This window comes from Trachypithecus francoisi, unplaced genomic scaffold, assembly GCF_009764315.1.
Source record: "Trachypithecus francoisi isolate TF-2019V2 unplaced genomic scaffold, Tfra_2.0 Lachesis_group8, whole genome shotgun sequence".
Taxonomy (NCBI): Eukaryota; Metazoa; Chordata; class Mammalia; order Primates; family Cercopithecidae; genus Trachypithecus; species Trachypithecus francoisi.
Window position 1 is genome coordinate 50,750,232 of NW_022681473.1, and position 23,379 is coordinate 50,773,610.

Sequence of the window (23,379 nt, forward strand, 5' to 3'; positions counted from 1 at the left end):
AACGAATTGATGGTTTTTATTTGTTCATGTTCCTGTCCCTGTCTATAGGCAAAGATAATTTTTACAGTTATGCTAGACTATTATGGTTCCCAGGAATGCATACTCACACTGGCTACAGGGTCTGATTGAAACCATTTAGCCAAAAGAGGCTGGAGTCCAGGGAAGCCTGTAGGACTGGACCTAGAAAGCATTCTGAATCTAAGGCTGCTCTCCAGAATTCTTGATCCTCACTCTAACACTGCTATTTACCTAAGTTAGCAGCTCTTTGGGCTTTCCTTTCTTTCTGTGTGTACCTCTGTCTCTCCGTTCACCTGGCTGACTTCTTCACGCTGTACTCTGTATCTTTTCTCAGGCTAATACTTTCTGGTTCCTTATAACACATGAGTTCATAGCCTCTCATGGCCCTTGCTTGATGACATAGTCTACATTTTGTTTTTGTTTTACCCAGGCTGCTGGTGAGCAGTGACATGATTATAGCCAATTTTTATTTTGTTCTATTTTATTTTATTTTTTTGAGATGGAGTCTCACTCTGTCACCCAGGCTGGAGTGCGATCTCAGCTCACTGCAACCTCCGCCTCCTGGGTTCAAGTGATTCTCATTCCTCAGCCTCCTGAGTAGCTGGGATTACAGGCGCCCACCACCACTCCTGGGTAATTTTTGTACTTTTAGTTGAGACAGGGTTTCACCATGTTGGCCAGGCTGGTCTCGAACTCCTGACATCAGGTGATTCACCTACTTCGGCCTCCCAGAATGCTGGGATTACAGGTGTGAGCGACTGTGCCCAGCCTAATTTTTATTTTTTATTTTGTAGAGATGGGGTGTCATTATATTGCCCAGGCTGGTCTGGAACTCCTGGCCTCAAGCAATCGTCCCATCTCAACCTCCCAAAGTACTGGGATTAAAGATGTGAGCCACTGTGCCCAGTAGTTCTCTATGTATTTTTTTTTTTTTGAGACAAGGTTTTGCTGTCTCCCAAACTGAAGTGCAGTGGCACAATCATGCCACACTGCAGCCTCAAACTTTTGGGCTCACGCGATCCTCCTGCCTCAACCTTCAGAGTAGCTGGGACTACAGGTGCATGCCACCATGCCCAGCTAATTTATTTATTTATTGTAAAGACGGGGTCTCATTATGTTGTCCAGGCTGGTCTCCAACTCCTGGCCTCAAAAGATCCTCCTGCCACAGCCTCCCAAAGTGCTGGGATTACAGGGATGAGCCACTATGCCTGACCGTTCTGTGTATTCTTTAAACTTCACTTCGTGATGTGATTTGCCTGATTCTTTTGGTATGCTACCAATTCTGATTCCAAAGGATGAGACTCTTACTGGCCCAATTCACCCCTGTTTGAGCAAAGAGTTTTGCAATAAGCATTGCAAAGGATGTTGGGTACTCTGGATCAGATGTCCACCCCTGAGCCAATCAGCTGTGTGGAGTGGAGGTGGTCATTGAGCCAGCCACACAGCACAGAACATGTTTACAGCTGCTCTGCTCATCAGGTGCAGTGGGTGATTCAGTTCCTTTAAAGGTGACAGTGGCCATTGCAGATAGCCTCAAGTGATCCTCCAGCCTCAGCCTCCCAAAATGCTGGGATTACTGGTGTGAGCCACCACACCTGGTCCAATTTACTTTTTTTTTTTTTTTTTTTTTAGATGGAGTCTCGCTCTGTCACCCAGGCTGCAGTGCAGTGGCCAGATCTCAGCTCACTGCAAGCTCTGCCTCCCGGGTTTATGCCATTCTCCTGCCTAAGCCTCCCGAGTAGCTGGGACTACAGGCACCCGCCACCTCGCCCGGCTAGTTTTTTGTATTTTTTAAGTAGAGACGGGGTTTCACCGTGTTCGCCAGGATGGTCTGGATCTCCTGACCTCGTGATCCGCCCGTCTCGGCCTCCCAAAGTGCTGGGATTACAGGCTTGAGCCACTGCGCCCGGCCGATAGCTGAGTTGGTATGCATAGTATATAACATAGATACAATTACTCATTCTAGGGTTTTAATTACTATTATGTCATAAACATATAATAGCTTCATAATTATTTATGTCACTATAGGCATAGTGGCATAGTAGTTCATCTAGTGGATAGACTGTAATTTATTTAAGCAATCTCCTATAGATAGACATTTAGATTTAGTTATTTCTTTAAACCAGTTTGGAAAATTCTGTAATAACTTTCTCTCTCTCTCTCTCTATATATATATATACACACACATATATACACACACACATATATGTGTATATATATGTATATATATTTACTTCTAGATTTTTCTCTCAGGGATATATCAATAAATAATTATATAAGCTGCAAGGAAAGAAAACTTCTTAAAATTGCTTTTAAAATAAAAGGTTATTTTTCTCATATAACAAGAGATTCAGAGGTGGGTGGATGCTGGCTTTGGTTCTCTTAGCCATTTTCTCATGTTTATGTTCTCAAAGTGGCTGCTGAAGTTGCAGTTGTAACATCAGCATTCATGGCAGAAAGAGGTAGAGATAATGCCAGTCAGGTCTACCTTTTTGTTTTTATCATCCCCAAATCACCTCCAGTGGATACAGACTTAATGTCTCATTTGACTAGAATTGTGCTACATGGCCACCTCTACCTGTAAGGGAGACTAGGAAAATAAACATTGTTCCAGTCTCGTCCCTAGAAGGCAGCAAAGGAGAAAACAGTAGATAAGGTATATTAAGCCAGCCTTCTTGGCGATCCACAAGGGCTTCTTTTTTTTTTTTTTTTTTTTTTTTTTTTTTGAGACGGAGTCTTGCTCTGTCGCCCAGGCTGGAGTGCGGTGGCCGGATCTCAGCTCACTGCAAGCTCCGCCTCCCGGGTTCACGCCATTCTCCTGCCTCAGCCTCCCGAGTAGCTGGGACTACAGGCGCCTGCCACCTCGCCCAGCTAGTTTTTTGTATTTTTTTAGTAGAGACGGGGTTTCACTGTGTTAGCCAGGATGGTCTCGATCTCCTGACCTCGTGATCCGCCCGTCTCGGCCTCCCAAAGTGCTGGGATTACAGGCTTGAGCCACCGCGCCCGGCCCACAAGGGCTTCTTAAATGTGTTGAAGCTGCAGAAACCTTTCAGCAAACAAAATCTTGCCTGGAAGCCTATTTGGAAAAGGTGATGAAAGTAGAGTTGCTCTGGCTGAAGTGGGGGTAGGAAGCTAAGAGCTTTATGTGGTTAGCATCCCTGAATATCACCCAGTAGTTGATAAATATTTCCTGCTTTTCAGCTGTCCAGCATCCATATCATCCTGCAACTAGTACCCAAGTCTTCTGCTTGAGGGTTCCCCATATGTGTGTAGACTTGAGAGGTAGTTCCCATCACCCATTAGGAAACCAGAGACCCAGAGTCTTCACCCTCATCTCCTGCTTCCTTGAAAAGCCTGAGGCATGTGATTTAGGTTCAGTCAGTCAGACATCCTTTCTTACGAATCACGGGCATATGAAGGTTTGGGGGTGACTGAAGGTCATTTTCCTCCAGCAGCAGTGCCACATGCACCTAACTGTTCTTGCTCTGTGACCTGTAGTGTGGTTCCAGCTGCCTAGCCCTCTGGAATTCTCTTGTTTCCTGCCTATTTTCAGAACCTGGTTTTGTAGCTTCCCATTGATTCTGTGAGTGTCCAAGTTTTCCCTGTGAATTGTCCTTTTGCTTAAGGTAATCAGGGTTAGTTTTTCTTGCTTATAGCCCCAAACCTTGGTTAATGTATATTCCTACAATCAGTTCCACAGACAATTCTGTAGCACTTCTCAGCTTGCCAGAAGCATAGTTTAAAATCTGCTGCCTTGGGATAAATCTCTTGGAATGGAATTAAGGAACAAAGGTACAAATAGTTTAAAGTTTCTTGATAATTATTGCCAAATACTGGTCCAAAAGTGTTGTACAAATTTACCTAACCACAAGCATTGGGTATTATCATTGTTTTACTTTTTGCTAGAATAATGGCAGGGAAAAGGTTCTTGTTAATATTTTAATTGCATATGCCTGAAAATAAGAAGCTAAGCATTTTTCCTTATGTTGACATTTTTCAGCTTATGGAAAATATGTTTACTCAGGCTTTAATTCTTCTTTTTATGATATGAACTTTATACGATATAAATATTTATTCTTTGCTTTACTGCAAACTTTTTATTTTTATCTTGTTACTTTTTTTTGTTCAGAAGCTTCGCTTTTTTTTTTTTTTAGGCCAGGTCGTCGGGCATGGTGGCTCACACCTGTAATCCCAGCACTTTGGGAGGCCAAGGTGGGTGGATCACCTAAGGTCTGGAGTTCGAGACTAGCCTGGCCAACATGGTGAAACCCCATCTCTATTAAAAATACAAAAATTAGCCAGGCATGGTGGCAGGTGCCTGTAATCCCAGCAACTTGGGAGACTGAGACAGGAGAATCACTTGAACCCAGGAGGCGGAGGTTGCAGTGAGCAGAGACCATGCCAGTGCACTCCAGCCTGGGCAACAAAAGCAAAACTCCATCTCAGAAAAAAAAAGAAAAAAGAGAGAGAGAGATGAGGTCTCACTATGTTGCCCAGGCTGGTCTAGAAATTCTAGGCTCAAGCAATCCTCCCACCTCACCACTGCCCCCCACCAACCTCCTGTCCCTGCCACCCAGTAGTTGGGGTTACAAGCATGTACCACTATAATAAAAATCTTTTCCTTCATGATTTCTTCTTTGCTTTAATGCTTTAAAAGTTACCATTCCTTCAAAGATCTGATAAATAGTAAATTCAATTTCCTGCAGTTTTTCTGTGATTTGGCTTTTCTATGTTTAATTCTTTAATATGTCTAAGATATATTTTTGTTTATGGTATAGAGGTATGAATCTAAATTATTACTGGCTTTTAGATTCATATGCTTTTGTGAATACCAAAACACCCAGGCTTATTGGGTGTTTTTGTTTGGCTTTGTTTTGGGTTCTTGTAATGCAAAGAAAATTTCCCAGGGAGCCATGCCTTGTTATTCAGAGAAATGTGAGTAAAATGGAAAAAGAAACTTTTAGATAGAAACAAAGACAGAAAGAGAGAACAATTGGAACAGAGACAGAAACGCTGAGATAGATACTAAAATAGAAACAAAGAGAAGTGAAGGATCAAAGAGCAACAAGCCAAGGGAGGGAGACCAAGATCCAGAGGAGAGGGCTTTGTGTCGAGGCTTGGAACTTGGATTGCTGACCACTGAGGCTGTGGGACTGAGGCTGAGGTGATGTTTAGGGGCAGCAGTGGAGGATCTCTCTTGGCCCCACTGCCCGAATCCAGTTTTAGACTGTCCCTGGATCTGGGGAGACCCCATATACTATTGGGGGACTGCAGTTTCCCCATTATTCTCCAGCTGGCTCAAGGTCTGGAGGATCTCAAGGCTTGGAGAGAAATATCTTTCCTCTGCCCTGTCCTTAGTCCTCCTTCTTTCCAGTTTGTCTTCAGCCCGGCATTTTAGGAAGGACAAGATCCTTAATACCAGTCATCTGAAAAGGCCACAGGTGGGGCTGTAGAGTCCAACTATCTCAGCCTAGCTCTGAAGCCCCATTCTCCCACCCCACATTACTTCCATCCCAGTCTGTTTCTTGGAGCTTAGCCCCCTAAATCTCTCCCAGTGCTCCAGCCAGCACCCTTTCTTCACTGTTACCTGTAGCCATTAGCTGAAGACTTTTGGATTTCATGTATGAAGATGAAAAATCATTTATTGAACACCTACCATAAGTGAGGCACTGGATTAGGTTGTCAATATAATTAACTAGCTTAATTCTCACAATGGCCTTATGAGCTGTTTTCCTTATCAGAGGGGTTAAGTAATTGTGCCCATCTATAAAGGGTAGATCTGGGATTCAAACCTTGGGCCTAATTCCAAATCTTACACCCTGCGTCAGGCTGTGAGGCTTATAAAACATCTCCACTAGAAATTGTCTTCCCCAGAATGCCTTCCTCTTGATCTCTGCCTATCTAGGTGACATATTCCCATCTCTACTGTACAGGGCTATTCTTCTACTTCTGATTGCCTGTGGCTGAGGCTTCATTTGACACGGGGGCCTTATTTATAGCCTGTCTCCTATGCTTACCTAAATATTGTGGTATTTTTGTCTTGTCTCCTCAACTGAGTTATAACCTAGCACTGTGTATTTTACTTCTTTGGACTTCCTGCATTGCCTCTCACTATGCGGCCAACTGTTGGATCATTCATTCACTCACCAAATATTTTCTGAGAAACCTCTATGTGCCAGGCACTGAGCCAGGGGCTACAAAGGCAAAATAATCTGTACTTTCAAGAACGTTCAGCTTAGTGCACATAGAATGTGTTTACTAGATGTTTGTCAAAAATATTTTCCAGACCAGTTTTGATAGATTCCCCCCCCTGTAATATGGCATTGTCATGCTGCAGTCACAGAAAGATGTGGACCCTATGCTCTGGCTCTGGCATGAAAATCTGTACAAAGGGGACAAAGACCAAATGGCTATCCTTCCTGCTTACTAGAGTACTTTCAGGCCTGGACCTTGGGCGATGACCCCTTATTCAATATTCTTATCACCTCTTACCAAGGTCTGAATCTTTAATAGATAGCACTGAGGGGATGTTGGTACATATCTTGCCTTGGGGTCAGATAGACCTGGAATTCATGTTCTCCTTAAGTGACCTTCAGCCAGTCCCTTCAGCTCTCCAGCCTTAGTCTCCTCACCTATAACATGTACATACTAATCTCATAGCAGGTCCACAGGATAGGTAAGATGTTATTTATAATGAGAGCTTCCAAGTCCCCAATTGTGACTTTGGGCTCTTCAACAACTTACCTGTCTTTTATTCTTTCTACTTCTCTGATTAATTAACACATTATCTAAACCTTTTAAAGCTCTAGGTGGCTGTTGGTACACATTTGTTGGACATACTGCAATTTGTAGTTTTGTGGTTTGTAGTTACATCTAACTTTACACAAATAAATGTTTCTGAAATGACTCAAAATAACTTTCTGAATATAAAATCTTTTTTCCACATTCATTTTTTAAAAGTTTCAATTAAGTCATTTTTTCTGAATAGGTAATTGACTCACATAGTTCACAATTCAAAAGGCACCAAAGGGTTTATATAAGAAAAGTTTCCCGGCCAGGTGCAGTGGCTCACGCCTGTATTCCCAGCACTTTGGGAGGCAGAGGTGGGTGGATCAGGAGATCGAGACCATCCTGGCTAACACGGTGAAACCCCGTCTCTACTAAAAATACAAAAAATTAGCCAGGCATAGTGGCGGGTGCCTGTAGTCCCAGCTACTCGGGAGGCTGAGGCAGGAGAATGGCGTGAACCCAGGAGGCGGAGCTTCCAGTGAGCTGAGATTATGCCACTGCACTCCAGCCTAGGTGACAGAGCAAGACTCCGTCTCAAAAAAAAAAAAAAAAGTGTTTCCTAGTTTCTTGTTTATTCTTCCAGAAAGAAAATCTGCGATTACAATCAAATACATGTTTGTTTATGCTCCCCCCTTTCCACAAATGGTAGTGTATCACACATGCTGTTTGGTATCTTGTTTTTTCATTTAAATAAATCTTGAAGATTGTTCCAAGTTAGTAGGCATTTGTTTTTCTGCATAGTATCTCATTGTATCAATGAACTTTGATTTATTTAACCAGTTCCCTATTAATGGGATTTAAATTGTGTCAGTCTCTTGCTATCACAAATAGTGATTCAGTGAATAACCTTATATATGTTATTTTGCACATGTGTGAATATACTTGTTAAAATTGTTACTAGAATTAGATTTGCCAGGTCAAAGGGCATGTGAATTTGTAATGCTGCTAGACATTGCCCATTCCCAGGGACTATTTATATCTTGATTGAGGTTCCTCCAGAAAAACATATCTCTGTGACAATGATTCTAGTGCATGTAGTACATTTGGGAGGTGCAGGGAACACCAGAAAGCTAAGGGAGAGGGAATGACGCAGGGATGGGAAGGCCTCCATTAAAGGGATGTGTTATTAAGCCAGATACTACAGTGAGTAATTCTGAGAAACGGTGCAAAATATTTACTTCAGGGTTTTCCTAATCAAAGGTGAAGCAGGTGAAACTCCCAGGACTCACAGGATGAAAGCTGCTCTGGGATGTGGAGGTGTGAATTGGGATAATACCCTGGCCTGGCCTGCTGGTGGCCAGCATGGACTTCTACAGTTCAGGAAAAAACCCTCAGGTAAACAGAGAAAATTCCATGAGACACTGGGCCACTGAGGAAAATGAAAGGTCCTAGGATATGGGCTGAGCTCAATCAGCAATAAATGAAAGTGTCTTTCCCCAGACTTTCACTCAATAGTGTTACCAAATATTTCATCTTGCCAATTTTGTAGGGGGAAAATAGTACTTATAAAACAAAAAGTAGTAACTCCAGATAATTTCAATTTTCATACATTACAATTCACATCAACTTTTTTTTTTTTTTTTTTTTTTGAGACAGAGTCTGGCTCTGTCGCCCAGGCTGGAGTGCGGTGGCGGGATCTCAGCTCACTGCAAGCTCCGCCTCCCGGGTTTACGCCATTCTCCTGCCTCCGCCTCCCAAGTAGCTGGGACTACAGGCGCCCGCCTCGTTTTTTGTATTCTTTAGTAGAGACGGGGTTTCACCATATTAGCCAGGATGGTCTCGATCTCCTGACCTTGTGATCCGCCCGTCTCGGCCTCCCAAAGTGCTGGGATTACAGGCTTGAGCCACCGCGCCCGGCCGACATCAACTTTTAAAATTATTTAAGCCGGGCGCGGTGGCTCACGCCTATAATCCTAGCACTTTGGGAGGCCAAGGTGGGCAGATCACCTGAGGTCAGGAGTTCAAAACCAGCCTAGCCAACATGGTGAAACCCCATCTCTACTAAAAATACAAAAATTAACTGGGCTTCGTAGCATGCACCTGTAATCCCAGCTACTTGGGAGGCTGAGGCAGGAGAAATGCTTGAACCTGGAAGATGGAGGTTGAGAGCACGCCACTGCACTCCAGCATGGGCAACAAAGCGAGACTCTGTCTCAAAAATAAATAAATAAATAAAATAAACTCATATTTAATACTTTCCTAATAAAGAAGTGTTACATGTTCTAGAAAATCATCATACTCTCATCCCACCCTGTGAGTAGGTGTTATTGTTATTTTCCTTTTAAAAAACTAAAGAGAGGAATGAAACACTAAAGGGGTTTAGTGATCTGCCCCAAACCAGTCAATTTGTCTGTGGTGGGGATGGATTTTCTTACTTTAAAACCCATGCATACTCTGTCTGTTATGCCAAGCTACCCTTTCAAAAAACTTTTCTATTCCAACTGGGATAAAACATAACAGCCACTTAACCTGTTTCTTAATCTATGAAACAAAAGGTAGAGAACCTCTATTGTTAGTGTCTACCAGCATTCGTTTGCCATTTTCTAAAAGCACCTTTATGTATCCCTCACCCATTTTCAATCTGGATAGCTCATGTGCAGTTAACCTCACCTGCATCTCCAGGTACTTCTGGAGTACTTACGGAAACTTCGGACCCAAGCCTGGCTGATGAGAACATCACAACAGTTGTTGGCTCAGGGACATGGGCATTCAGCTCAAATCCGTTCAGTTGGAGCAATGAGAATCAATTCCAGGTCTTATTTTATTTGTTTTTTGAATGGTGTGGAAAAAAACAGGAGAGATAAAATCTCTTTGTTTTCTTCAGAAACTGCTTAGAGAAGTGGTTCTCAAAATGTGGCCCTTGGGAATTTGCTAGAAATGAAAATTCTCAGTTGTTACCCAAGTCCTGCTGAATTAGGGACTCCAGGGGTAGGGCCCAGCAATCTGTGCTTTAACAAGGCCTCCAGGTGATTCTGAATCATGCTCTTTGAGAAACACTGTGTTAGGGAAAAGAATGTAAGTGGAGTCATCTTGCCAATACCAGAGGAAACCCCCGCTTATGACTAGAGCCATGCAGAACAGAGCTGAGAGATACAGAGTCCTGAAGATATCATTTGAGTCTCTGAGTCTAGTAGTGCTTGAACTTAAATTGACTGTTACATCATTTAGCTATATGAACCAATAACCTTTTCTTTTTTTAACGGGTTGAGTATCCCTTACCCAAAATGATTGGAACCAGAAGTGTTTCAGATTTCAGATGTTTTCAGTTTCTGGAGTATTTGCATTCTATTTACTGGCTGAGCATCCCTAATTGGAAAATCTGAAATCTGAAATGCTCCAATGAGCATTTCCTTTGAACATCATGTTGGTGTTCAAAAAATTTCAGATTTTGAAGCATTTCAGATTTTGGATTTTCAGATTAGGAATACTCAGCCTGCATTTCAGTTTGAGTTGGCTTTGTCACTGGCAACCAAACAAGATCTGGCTGTCAAGAGCAACACTTATTCTCCTAATGTTTCCAAGTGGAGAGATTTTCTTTGTGCAGCGGTTCTCAAAGTGTGGTCCCTAGATAACTGTCTCATGTGGGAACCTGTTTAAAAACACAGTTTATCAGGCCCTACTGCATACCTACTGAATCAGGGTTCTGGGAGTGGATGCCAGCAATCTGTGGTATAACAAGCTCACCAGGTGACTCTGATGTTTACTAAAATTTGAAGATCACTGGAGCAGAATTCCTGGCCTCTCTTTCTGCCCCTTATTCAGTCTTCTCCCTGAAGAAGATATGAATTATCTAATTAGTAAGTTTGGCAATGGTGAGTTTAATGCCTTCTCTTTTTTCTCTTTGGGAGCCAGCCTCATTAAAGGGGACAGTTATTCTGTTCCTCTATGTGCCACACAGAGGCAGATCCCCATAAGATGAGGCCTGCAGTCTTTCCAGCACTGCCTGTAATTAGGTGGGAAGTTTATTCTGGGAACAGTGTAAGCAAGCCCATTTGACCTCGCATCTAAACCATATCTTCCAGTCTAGCTCTTATCAGTCATAAAGCTGACATATTGATCCCCATCTGTTGGTTTTCTGTGCCTTGTTTCTCAGTTGGTTTAGAACTTGAGTGAAAAGAGAGTTGTTATTTAGTGAGCCCCTAGTGCCTGACTAATATAGGCAATCTCTCAGTCCCTTCCCCTTCTAATATTCTAGGATGCCATGTCCCACCCTCTCTCCAGGGATCCTGAATGCTCTGGTGAAGAAAATCTTGTTTGTTCTCACCAGATCACTGATGTTGCATCTGTGGGAGTCAGAAGTATCCCTTGCCCCATGGGCACAGGAGGGAAGATTGCAATCACAAAGCATTTCCTTTCTGTTCTCTCCTGAAACAGTGTAATTCTGTCAGGCAGGAACGGGGCTGCCCCACTGCATTTTAAAAAGCTTCCTAAGAGCTGTCTACCTTCTTTAATTATCAGGTTCTGCCAGCTGTCTAACCTAAATCTATATGGCTACTCTTGAAGTTATGCCGATTGTTCTGGAGGTTAGAAATGTCTTAGCCTGTGTTTGAAAAAAATAGGACTTCCCTCTTTCCCTTGCCACTATGTTGTTCTTTCCTGAGTTCTTCATGAATCTTTTTTTTTTTTTGAGACCAAGTCTCATTCTGTCGCTCAGGCTGCAATGTAGTGGCACAATCTTGGCTCACTGCAACCTCTGCCTCCTGGGTTCAGGCGATTCTCCTGCCTCAGCCTCTGAAGTAGCTGGGATTATAGATGCCCGCCACCACGCCCAGCTAATTGTATTTTTAGTAGAGACGGGGTTTCATTATATTGGCTAAGCTGGTCTCTAACTCCTGACCTCAAGTGATCCACCCGCTTCGGCCTCCCAAATTGCTGGGATTACAGGCATGAGCCACTGTGCCCGGCCCTTCATGAATCTTTAAAAGAGTGATAGTCATGGTCCTGGTAAAAGGTGTGGATTAAAGAAAGACCTGTTTGGAGCTCCAAAAACCAGGCCTGGGTGCTACCGGGAACTCGATTTTCAAAGCTTAGTCCCCTCTGAGCAGTAGGTATGCCTCTCTTTGGAAAGCTGCTGTAGAGAAGAAAGAGAAAAACAGCCATCACAATTCTCCTGAGTGACAGAAGGTTACATAGATTTTTTTTTTTGTATATGAACCCTCATTTTCAGTTGTCCTGGAATAGTTAATTCTTCCTTTCAGATTATCTAACTCCCATACCTTTTTACATAAATAGATCATATGTGTATAATCTGCCTCCCACTTTGTCCATATCATTAACAAATATTCACAAATATAATTTTATATTTTTCTCATTAAAAAGAAATAAAAGGTCAGGCATGGTGGCTCATGACTGTAATCCCAGTACTTTGGGGGGCCAAGGCAGGCAGATCACTTGAGGAGTTTGAGCAGCCTGGGCAACATAGCAAGTCCCTGTCTCTACAAAAAAATTTAAAAATTAGCCAGATAAGGTGTCACATGCCTGTAGTCCCAGCTAGTTGGGAGGCTGCGGTGGGAGGAGGGCTTAAACCCAGGAGTTCAATGCAGTGAGCCATGATTACACCACTACGCTCCAGCCTGGGCAACAGAGTGAGACTCTGTCAAAAAGAGAAAGAAAGGGGTGGGCGAAAGAGAGAGAGAGAGAGAAAGAGATGAGATTGCATTTCATTAAAATTAAAAAGATGCACATCCAAGAACATTATCAAGAGAGTAAAAAGACAAGCCATAGGATGGGAGAATATGTTTGCAAATCACATATCTGATAAAGGTTTAATATCTAGAATATATGGATAACTCCTACAACTCAACAACAAAAAGACAAACAATCTGATTAAAAACTAGGCAAAGGACTTGAATAGATATTTTTCCAAAGAAGATATGCAAATGGCAAATAAACTTGTGAAAAGATGTTCAACATCATTAGTCATTAGGGAACTGCGAGTCAAAATTACAGTGATATATCACTTCACACCTACTAGGACGGCTATAATAAAAAAATGAAAAATAACAAGTGTTGACAAGGATGTGAAGAAATTAAAACCTTCATACATTGCTAGTGGGAATGTAAAATGATGCAGCTGCTGTGGAAAACAGTGTGTCAGTTCCTCAAAAAATTAAACATAGAATTACCATATGATCCAGCAATTCCACGATTAGGCATATACTTGACAACAAGAATTCAAACAGGTACTTGTGTTCATAGCAGCATTTACTCTTAGAGCCAAAAAACAGAAACAACCCAAATGTTCTTCAACAGTTAAATGAATAAATAGTGTCATATCTATACAAAGGAATATTATCCAGCCATAACAAGGAATGAAGTATGAATATGTGCTACAACATGGATAAACTTTTTTTTTTTTTGAGACGGAGTCTTGCTCTGCCACCCAGGCTGGAGTGCAGTGGCCGGATCTCAGCTCACTGCAAGCTCCGCCTCCCGGGTTTACGCCATTTTCCTGCCTCAGCCTCCCGAGTAGCTGGGACTACAGGCGCCCGCCTCGTCGCCCGGCTAGTTTTTTGTATTTTTAAGTAGAGACAGGGTTTCACCGTATTAGCCAGGATGGTCTCAATCTCCTGACCTCGTGATCCGCCCGTCTCGGCCTCCCAAAGTGCTAGGATTACAGGCTTGAGCCACCGCGCCCGGCCCCAACATGGATAAACTTTGAAACATTATGCTAAACAAAATAAACCAGACACCAAAAGACAAATATCGTATGATTCTAGTTATATGTAATGTCTAGAATAGGAAAACTCATAGAGACAGAAAGTAGATTAGAGCTTTCCAGGGGCTGGAGGTAGAAGAGAATGGGGAATTACTTTGAAAAAAGATGCAAAACACAAAAAGTAGAAAATAAAACTCATCTGTGATTTCGCTCTCTAGGATAACTGAGTATCCTGCCAGTCTTCATCTTTTTAAAAAATCTATGCATAGTGACTAAGTAAAAGCTTGGACTTCCTGGGTTCAATATGCACTCTGTCATTTAGTAGCTATAGGACATCTCTGTGCTGCAGCTTTTTTGTATGATACAAATAATAACTGAACCCACTCAGATGGTTGATGGATTAAACTGGATAATGTTTTGAATGGTTAGCACAATGCTGGGTTCCTGGTAAGTGCTCAATAAATGACAGTTTATGTATTAATATATATCGGTATCTATCTATCTTTGTAACTGTAATTACACTGGATATACTATGTGTTTTTTTTTTGTTTGTTTGTTTTGAGATGGAGTTTCACTCTTGTTGCCCAGGGTGGAGTGCAATGGCGTGACCTCGGCTCACTGCAACCTCCACCCCCTGAGTTCAAGGGATTCTCCTGCCTCAGCCTCCCAAGTAGCTGGGATTACAGGCATGTGCCACCGCATCCTGCTAATTTTATATTTTTAGTAGAGACAGGGTTTCTCCATGTTGGCCAGGATGGTCTCAAACTCCCGACCTTAGGTGATCTGCCGGTCTCGGCCTCCCAAAGTGCTGGGATTAAAGGTGTGAGCCACCACTCCTGGCCTATACTGGATATACTGTTTTGTATCCTACTGTATTTTCCATTTGGGTGGTTATAACAAAATATCTTATTTCCTTATTTCTTTTTTTTGAGATGGAGTCTCACTCTATTGCCCAGGCTGGAGTGCAATGGTGCGATCTCAGCTCACTGCATGCAACCTCTGCTTCCTGGGTTCAAGCAATTCTCCTGTCTCAGCCTCCCGAGTAGCTGGGATTACAGGCACCCGCCATCATGCCTGGCTAATTTTTGTATTTTTGTAGAGATGGGGTTTCACCATGTTGGCCAGGCTGGTCTTGAACTCCTGACCTCAGGTGATCTGCCTGCCTCGGCCTCCCAAAGTGCTGGGATTACAGGCATGGGACACCACGCCCGGCCCAAAATATCTTATTTCTAGTAACTGGCCAGTGGATAAAAATATATGTATCTTAGACTGAGTAATAGATAAGCAACATAAATGTATTTCTCACCGTTCTGGAGGCTGGGAAGTCCAGATCAAAATGCTAGCAGGTTTCATGTCTGGTGAGGGCTCTCTGCTTTACAGATGGTGCTTTTTATGGGTCCCCACGTGGTACAAGAGGCAAACAGGTTTCCTGAAGCCTCTTTTATAAGGGTACTGTGATGGTTAATACTGACTGTCAGCTTGATTGGATTGAAGGATACCAAGTATTGATCCTGGGTGTGTCTGTGAGGGTGTTGCCAAAGGAGATTAACATTCTGAGTCAGTGGGCTGGGAAAGGCAGACTCATCCTTAATCTAGAGAGGCATAATCAAATCACCTGCCAGTGAGGCTAGAATATAAGCAGGCAGAAAAATGTGAAAAGAGAGACTGGCCTAGCCTTCCAGCCTACATCTTTCTCCCTTGCTGGATGGTTCCTGCCCTTGAACATCAGACTCCAAGTTCTTCAGTTTTGGAACTCAGACTGGCTCTCCTTGCTCCTCAGCCTGCAGGCGGCCTATTGTGGGACCTTGTGATCGTGTGAGTTAATATTTAATAAACTCTCCTTTATATATATTATATTTCATTAATTCTGTCCCTCTAGAGAAGCCTAAGAGAGGCACTAATCCCATTCATGAGGGCAGAGCCCTGACAACCTCCTAAAGGTCCCACCTTTTAATGTTATTACATTTAGAATTGAGTTTTAACATATGAAGTTTGGTGGGGGGGGGGATTAGACCATAGCACTTACCCTTCTCATTTTCCTATATAAGTAAACATTATTTTTAATGGCCACATAGTAGCCATTGCGTCATTGATTTAACCAAGTCCCTGTTGTTGAATATTTAGGGATTTTTCAATTTTTCATTATTTAAAAAATGCTATAGTGAGACTGGGTGTGGTGGCTCACAATGTAATCCCAGCAGTTTGGGAGGTCAAGGCGGGCGGATAACCTGAGGTCAGGAGTTTGAGACTAGCCTGGTCAACATGGTGAAACCCTGTCTCTACTAAAAATACAAAAGTTACGTGGGCGTGGTGGGGTGCACCTGTAGTCCCAGCTGTTCTGGAGGCTGAGGCATGAGAATCACTTCAACCAGGGAGGTAGAGGTTGCAGTGAACCAAGATCGTGCCACTGCACTCCAGCCTGGGTGACAGAATGAGACTCTGTCTTAAAAAAAAAAAAAAAAAAAAAAAAAGCAGTGGTGGATACCTTTGTTTGATTCTTTCTGTTAGCCATGCAGAAGAAGAGAGGTATGATTTTTGGCCCTGCTCTGCCTTCTGGGCTCTTGGGTTCCTAAGACAGTGTGCTACATTGAGATGGATCTCAAGGTGGGAAACAGAAATCTGAGTTCCAGTCATGCTTCTGCTCTATTTCCAGGTGATGCTGGGGACTCCTCTTCTTTCTGTGGGCCTTTGTTTTCCCATGTGTAAAAGGAGAGCTTTAGAGGGAATGAACTCAAGATGCCTTTTCTGTTCTAAGGCTCAATGATTCTTAGATCATCCTCTACTAAGCTGTGGATTTCTCCAGCTCCATTATGGCCTTCCTCAGGGCTGTGTGTGTGTGCACACGCTTGAGCGTGTGTTTCAATTTCTATTCTTAGCAACGTGATCTTTAAACAAGGAATAGATTTGTGCTTCTGTCTCATCTCAGATGCATGCAGCTCCTGCTGGGCTGTTTCATTCTCTGCCAGCCATTCATTCACATTAAAAGCAATGGCCCATTAAGGAAATAAGTGGATGATGCTCCTTCATCACCCATGATAAGTATTGCAGGCTCTGATCTAGGGGTTTGGCCTTCTTTGGCCACTAGGTCTTGGCTCTATCTGTTGTAGCTACAGATGAGGTCAGGGGAATCTTGATTTCAGCATCTCCCTCTCCACTCTACCCTCAGACCCTGTCTCCAGGATGGGCCAGGGATGCTGTTTGGTCAATATTGGTTTGTAAAGATGATGAGTAACTAACAATCCAGATGAGATGGTCACTGTTTGTCCTGAAATAAAGAGTGGACAGGGATGAGTACCCTCCTCTAAGAGTTCTTGCTGTGGTGGTGTCTCAGAGTCACTTTATTTTATTTTTAGACAGAGTTTCGCTCTTGTTGCCCAGGCTGGAGTGCAATGGTGTGATCTCGACTCACTGCAACCTCCACCTCCCGGGTTCAAGCAATTATATTGTCTCAGCCTCCCGAGTAGCTGGGATTACAGGCATGTGCCATCACGTACAGCTAATTTTGTATTTTTAGTAGAGATGGGGTTTCCCCATGTTGGTCAGGCTGGTCTCGAACTCCCAACCTCAGGTGACCCACCCGCCTTGGCCTCCCAAAAAGTGCTGGGATTACAGGCATGAGCCACCACGCCCGGCCTATTTTACTTTATTGTTTGAGATGGAGTCCTGCTCTGTTGCCCAGACTGGAGTACAGTGGCACGATCTCTGCTCACTGCAACCTCCGCCTCCCCGGTTCAAATGATTCTTCTGCCTCAGCCTCCCAAGTAGCTGGGATTACAGGCACACACCACCGTGCCCAGCTAATTTTTTTGTACTTTTAGTAGAATGGGATTTCGCCATGTTGGCCAGGCTGGTCTTGAACTCCTGACTTCAGGTGATCCACCTGCCTCGGCCTCCCAAAGTGCTGGGATTACAGGCATGAGCCACTGCACTCGGCCATCACTTTAGATATTTAATATACAAATTCAGATTCTAAGTCTGCGTCCTCAGAGGTTCTCATTTAGCAGGTCTGGGGAGGAGCCCAGTTTCTTCATTTTAAAAGACACTACAGGCTGCCTTTTATGTTTGAATAGCAAAAATAAATAAATAAATAAAATACACTACAGGGGATTTGGAAGCACAACCTTCGTGGAGAACATTGTCATAGTAGTAGGATTTGCAAGCTCTTAAAGCCCACTAAAGCCAGGCAGGTAACAAATGGGTGGTGTGTGACAGAAGAGTGCTGGCGACTCTGATGAGCAGAAGGATCTTAAGTTTTCTAAAACACAGTCAGTACTTAGCTTTAGCTACTTGTTGCCAGATAACGCCAGTCCAGTGTTGCTAGATATTCCACTTAATCTTTCCAAGAAGAGTTAGAAATCCTGATTTATTTGTGACATTCCCTATTTTTAAATATCGGCAACCAATTCAAAATTTAAACAAAAAAATTGAATTGTAGGCCAAAACATATGCGCTGGCTAGATCTGGCTCTGAATCTGCCTGTTGAAATCTCTTGACAACACTTTAGCCAAACAAAAGCTTGATTTAAGTCAAAATGATGCAGTCAACAGCTCTCTTGACTGGCAGCATCACACTGCTTCTGCAATGTGAGGCTCTCTGGGGTTCTGGATAACACCCAGCTTGGCATGGGGCAAAGTGCTCTGAGAGGGGAGTCAGGAGACCTGTTTCCTAATCCCTGCTAACAACTTGCTAGGTGACATTGGGAAAGAAATTCTCTCCCTTGTTACAGGATTTCTTTCTATAAAGTAAGGGGGATGACCTTTGTTCTTTTCAAGGTTCTAGATCATTCTTTTTCATGAAAATATATGTACTTATTATCTGTCAGCTACTTGAAAAGGAAACTTTTCAGATTAAGTTGAAAATTCACCTTTAATTGGCTTGAGTAACAACTAGTTCTTCCTCTCCCATATTCTCCTGTGTCTTCAGTGATTTGTGTTTGCATGGAAGTTTCTTTCTGCTGTATGCTTTTGGGGGTATTTTCTAAGGGAAAGAGCTCATACTGGAATAGAAAGTGTGGGTGGGGTTGAGCATATGGACTTCTCATTTGCTGAATACTACGTTTGAATCAAATAAACAAAAATAAAGGAATAGAGTTAATACGGAGAACATTCTGAAGTATAAAGCCACTTCCTTGAACTTCACTGTTCAAATAAAACCTTGCAATTCATTCTTTTTTCCTTGTAGCTTCACTGAGATATAATACACACACAATAAAATTCATGTATATAAAGCATACAATCCAATGTTTTTAGTATATTTACAGAGTTGTGCAATCAACACCACTATCTAATTTCAAAACATTTTCAACTCCTCAAAAAGAAACCCTATACCTGCTATTGGTTGCTATAGTCCTGGCAACCACAAATCTGCTTTCTGTATCTATAGACTTGCCTATTCTGGACCTTGTATATAAATGGAATTATACAATATGTGGTCTTTTGTGTCTGTCTTCTTTCATTTAGCATAATGTTTTCAAAGTTTATCCATGTTGTAGCATGTATCAGGACTTCATTCCTTTATATTGCCAAATAATATTCCATTGCATGGCTATACAACATTTTTTTGTTTATCCACTCATCATCTGAGGGACAACTGAGATGTTTCCACTTTTTGGCTATTATATATAACAATGCTATGAACATTCGCTAACAAGTTTTCATGTGAATATATGTCTTCATTTCTCTCAGTTATAGATAAATAGGGGTGTAATTGTCAGGTTGTATGGTAACTCTACATTTAATCTTTTGAGGAACTGACACAAAGTATTCCAAAGCAGCGGCATAATTTCACACACCTACCAGCTGTGTATGAGGGCTCCAGTTTCTTTACATCTTTGTCAACACTTACCTGTCTTTTTAATTTTAGTCATCTTCGTGTGTGAAGCAGTATTTCGATGCACTTTTTTTTTCTTTTTTTTTTTGAGACAGGGTCTCGCTCTGTTGCCTAGGCTGGAGTGCGGTGGCCCCGAGCTCGGCTCACTGAAACCTCCACCTGCCAGGTTCAGCAATCCTCCTGCCTGGGCCTCCCAAAGTGCAGGGAATACAGACATGAGCCGCTACAATTTTGTTTTGCTTATGATTTTGTGGGTCAAGTATTCAAGAAGGGTCGGGAGTGATGGCTCATGCCTGTAATCCCAGTGCTTTTTTTTTTTTTTTTTGAGATGGCTCTGTCGCCCAGGCGGGAGAGCAGTGGTGCGATCTTGTGATCTCGCGATCTTGGCTCACTGTAACTTCTGCTTCCTGGGTTCAAGCTATTTTCCGCCTCAGCATCCAGAGTAGCTGGGACTATAGGCGTGCACCACGCCCAGTTAATTTTTGTAATTTTTTGTAGAGACGGGTTTTAGCATGTTGGTCAGGCTGGTCTCCAACCCCTGGGCTCAAGCGATCCACCTGCGTCGGCACCTCAAAGTGTTGGGATTACAGGAGTGAGCCACTACAATTTTATTTTGCTCATGATTTTGTGGGTCAAGTATTCAAGAGATGGTTCATGCCTGTAATCCCAGCATTTTTTTTTTTTTTTGAGCCCACATTGTCGCGCAGGCGAGAGTGCAGTGGCGCGAACTTGGCTCACTGCAACTTCCGCGTCCCAGGCTCAAGTGATCCTCCCACCTCAGCCTCTGAAGTGGCTGGGACTACAGGCGCGCGCCACCACGCCTGGCTAATTTTTGTAATATTTTGTAGAGACGGGTTTCCGCATGTTGACCAGGCTGGTCTGGAACTCCTGGGCTCAAGCAAGCGATCTGCCCCCGCTCGGCCTCCCGAAGTGTTGGGATTACAGGCGTGAGCCACTACAATTTTATTTTGCTCAGGATTTTGTGGGTCAAATATTCAAGAAGGGCCGGTAGTGATGGTTCATGCCTGTAATCCCGGCAGTTTTTGTTTTTTTTTTTGAGCTGGCATTGTCGCCCAGGCGTGAGTGCAGTTGTGCGAACTTGGTTCACTGTCACTTCCGCGTCCCAGGCTCAAGTGATCCTCCCACCTCAGCCTCCGGAGTGGTAGAGACTACAAGTGCAAGCCACCGCTCTGGACTACCTTTTGTATTTTCAGTAGAGATGCGTTTAGCCATGTTGGCCAGATTGGTCTGGAACTCCTGGGCTCAAGCATCCACCCACCTCGGCCTCCCAAAGTGCTGGGATTACAGGCGTGAGCCATCGCGCTCAGCCATCCCAGCACTTTGGGAGTTCGAGACTAGCCTGGGCAACATAGGGAGACCTCATCTCTTAAAAAAAAAAAAAAAAAAAATTACCTGAGCTTGATGGCATGTTGCTGTAGTCCCAGCTGCTAGGGAGGCTGAAGCGGAAGCATCACTTGAGTCCAGAAGTTGGAGGCTGCAGTGAGCCATGATTGTGCCACTGCACTTCAGCCTGGGTGACAAAGGGATCTTGTCTCTCAAAAAAGAAAAAAATAAAAGATTAAAAAAAAAAAAAGAATTCAGGACGGGCTGGGCTGGGTGTGTAGTTCTTGCTTGGGGTCTCTCACGCAGTTGCAGTCAGATGCTAACAGGGGATGCCGTCATTGGAAGGCTTGATTAGGCTGAGTGTCCAAGATGTCTCACTTAGATGGCTGGCAGGTGATGCTGGTGATCTGGTGGGAGCTCAGTGGGACTTTTTTCTTTTTTTTTTAAATGACATGTTGCTCCTGGCCATCAATGAGACTTCTGATTGGCATGCCTACATGTAGCCTCTTTAGCATGGCAGTCTTATGGTAGTCAAACTTCTTACGTTGTTTCTCCCAGAGTGAGAATACCAAGGGAACAGCTGCATGGCCTCTTCTGATCTAGCCTGGTAAATTAGGCAGCATCTCTTCTGCTGCATTCTACTGGTTCCAAATGAGTTACCAAGTCCAAGAACTTGCAGTCATGTTCCAAGATTGCTGTAAATGCTTCCTGTGTACCAGCACTGTTTTATGTGGTCATTTAATTCTTATTAAAAACCCCATGAGGGCGGGTACAGTGACTCACACCTATAATCCCAGCACTTTGGGAGGCCGAGGCGGGAGGCTCGCTTGAGGCCAGGAGTTCAACCCCTCACACTCACACTCCTTATATCCAATTTACTGCACATTTGTCACACATAAACATAGCCGCCACGACACTGTACTGACACATACAAAATCTGTCACATTCCGTCTTGCCCATGCAAGCTCAATCACTGTGACTTATTCTCCATGCTCAGCCACTGTCCAATTTTTCATACTGTCACAACCACCAGCCCATCACACACTCAATTACTGTGACACAGCTCTAATCCTCAATCACTGTCACATACTGTTTTTCACACAAATATGGTCACCATCTGCACTCGTAAAGCAGGGTATTTACTCTCCTATAAAATTGAGTTAATATGCCAACAGCCCATTTTTCACACATGCTGTCACATATTGTATTTTTCATCCATACAATCCCTGACATACACAATTAGGGTCACACACTGTTACTACCTTCGTCCCACTCCCAACTGACACCTACTCCCACACTCTCACGCACTCGCTCAATGGCTAGGGATTGGATCGGCGTGTCCGTGGAGGTCTGAAGCCCGAGTGACCTCCCGAACCTCAGCCCCAAGCGGCGCGGCCCCGCCCCTCCCCGCCCCCTCATGCATATGCAGCACCTCAGCCTGGCAGCCCGGCCCCCAGACGGCCATTTGTGGCGGCGCTGGAGGCTGCGTTCCGCAGGCGCTGCGGAGACGCGTAGAGGAGCGCGCCCCCCGGCCGCTGCCGCCCCTGGCCCGTGCCGTCACTCCGCTTCTCAGCGCCTCGGGCGGTACCAAGCCATCCCCCAGCCCCGCGCTACCGCGCTGACCGGCCCTCCCGACACCTTCCGGTACCCGGGACCCCAGCGCGGCCGCTCGCCCGCAGCCCGCCGGCCGCACACGTCCCCAGCCGGGCCTAGGGCGGGCGGCAGCGGCGGCTCGGCGCGGTCAGGCTGGGCTCTGCGGCGTCCCCATGGCCGCGGCCGGCTGGCGGGACGGCTCCGGCCAGGAGAAGTACCGGCTCGTGGTGGTCGGCGGGGGTGGCGTGGGCAAGTCGGCGCTCACCATCCAGTTCATCCAGGTACCTGGAGCGGGCCTGCCCAGGGCGCCGGGGCGGCGGCGGGCGGGAGCTGGCGCTACCTGTGGCGGGTCGGCCGCCGCGACCTCGCCCCGGAGGCGCCTCGCGGGCCGGGGCCGGGGCAGGGGCCGGGGGCGGGAGGGCGCGGGGCCGACTACGCTTCTGCCCTGCGGCCGCAGCGTCGCGCTCTTGCCTCCTCCCGGGCGCGGCGTCGCGGGAGTAGGGCTTCTCAGGAATGTGGTCGGGAGGGCGGAGCTGGCAGGGTGGGAAGCACCGATCTACCTTATCGCTCTGGCCGAGGCCGGAGACCTCCGGGAGAGGCTGCGCCACCGAGCCGGGCTTCTTGCTCCGAGGGTCCGGGCGTGGGGCTGGAACTGGAGCCCTGCGCGCTGCTTTTCCAGCCGTCTGCGGCCGCGCCTGCACCGTCGGGGCGATCGCAGTGGCAACTTGGCGGCGGCTCCGCGTGGTCTCCGGGCTTCCCAGCGCCGCCTGAGCCAGAGCTACCCGCTTCAAGCACTGTGTATTTCTTTGTGTTGTTATGCTTTTCTTATAAGTACTCTCTTAGGTAATATGTCCGGGTGGGAGTGTGTGATAATGCCCCGGGGAAATGGTGGCTTCGAGGAAGTTAAAAATGTTCTCTGATGGGGTGATACCTTTTCCTAGGAATTCCTGATGCCGCCCTGCTTCTCGCCGTGCCTAGGTGAAGTTTGGGATGGGCCAGGCTAGGATATGACTGAGTCGTGCGTTCTGTTTTCTAACCACCCTCTCCCCCACCCCCAGCCCTCTCTGGTTGCTAGAGGCGGAAAGTCAGGGGTTTGTGGTAAAGAAAAAGGAGGTGGAATTCTTCCTTCTTAGAATTTGCTCTTGGGG

General features: G+C 44.8%; 1 protein-coding gene and 1 long non-coding RNA gene across 3 annotated transcripts in view; one reads left to right on the top strand and one right to left on the bottom strand.

Moving 5' to 3' along the window:
* The window catches only part of RRAS2 (RAS related 2), a 147,200-nt gene that overhangs the window by 41,937 nt on the left and 81,884 nt on the right, over positions 1-23,379 (top strand). Inside the window, exon 1 of one of the 2 annotated variants that reach the window (XM_033207683.1) lies at positions 22,093-22,512. The exons of the other annotated variant lie outside the window; for it this stretch is intronic. Within the exon in view, the coding sequence (XP_033063574.1) occupies positions 22,405-22,512 (108 nt within the window). The 5' untranslated portion in view covers positions 22,093-22,404. Of the gene's footprint in view, positions 1-22,092; positions 22,513-23,379 lie in introns of those variants that run through there. 2 annotated transcript variants of the gene reach the window in all.
* Positions 7,284-23,246, bottom strand: LOC117081562. Its single transcript, XR_004436196.1, has 3 exons — positions 22,792-23,246; positions 20,114-20,115; positions 7,284-7,334 (listed from the first exon to the last, which is right to left on the bottom strand). It is a non-coding gene; the product is annotated as an uncharacterized LOC117081562 (long non-coding RNA).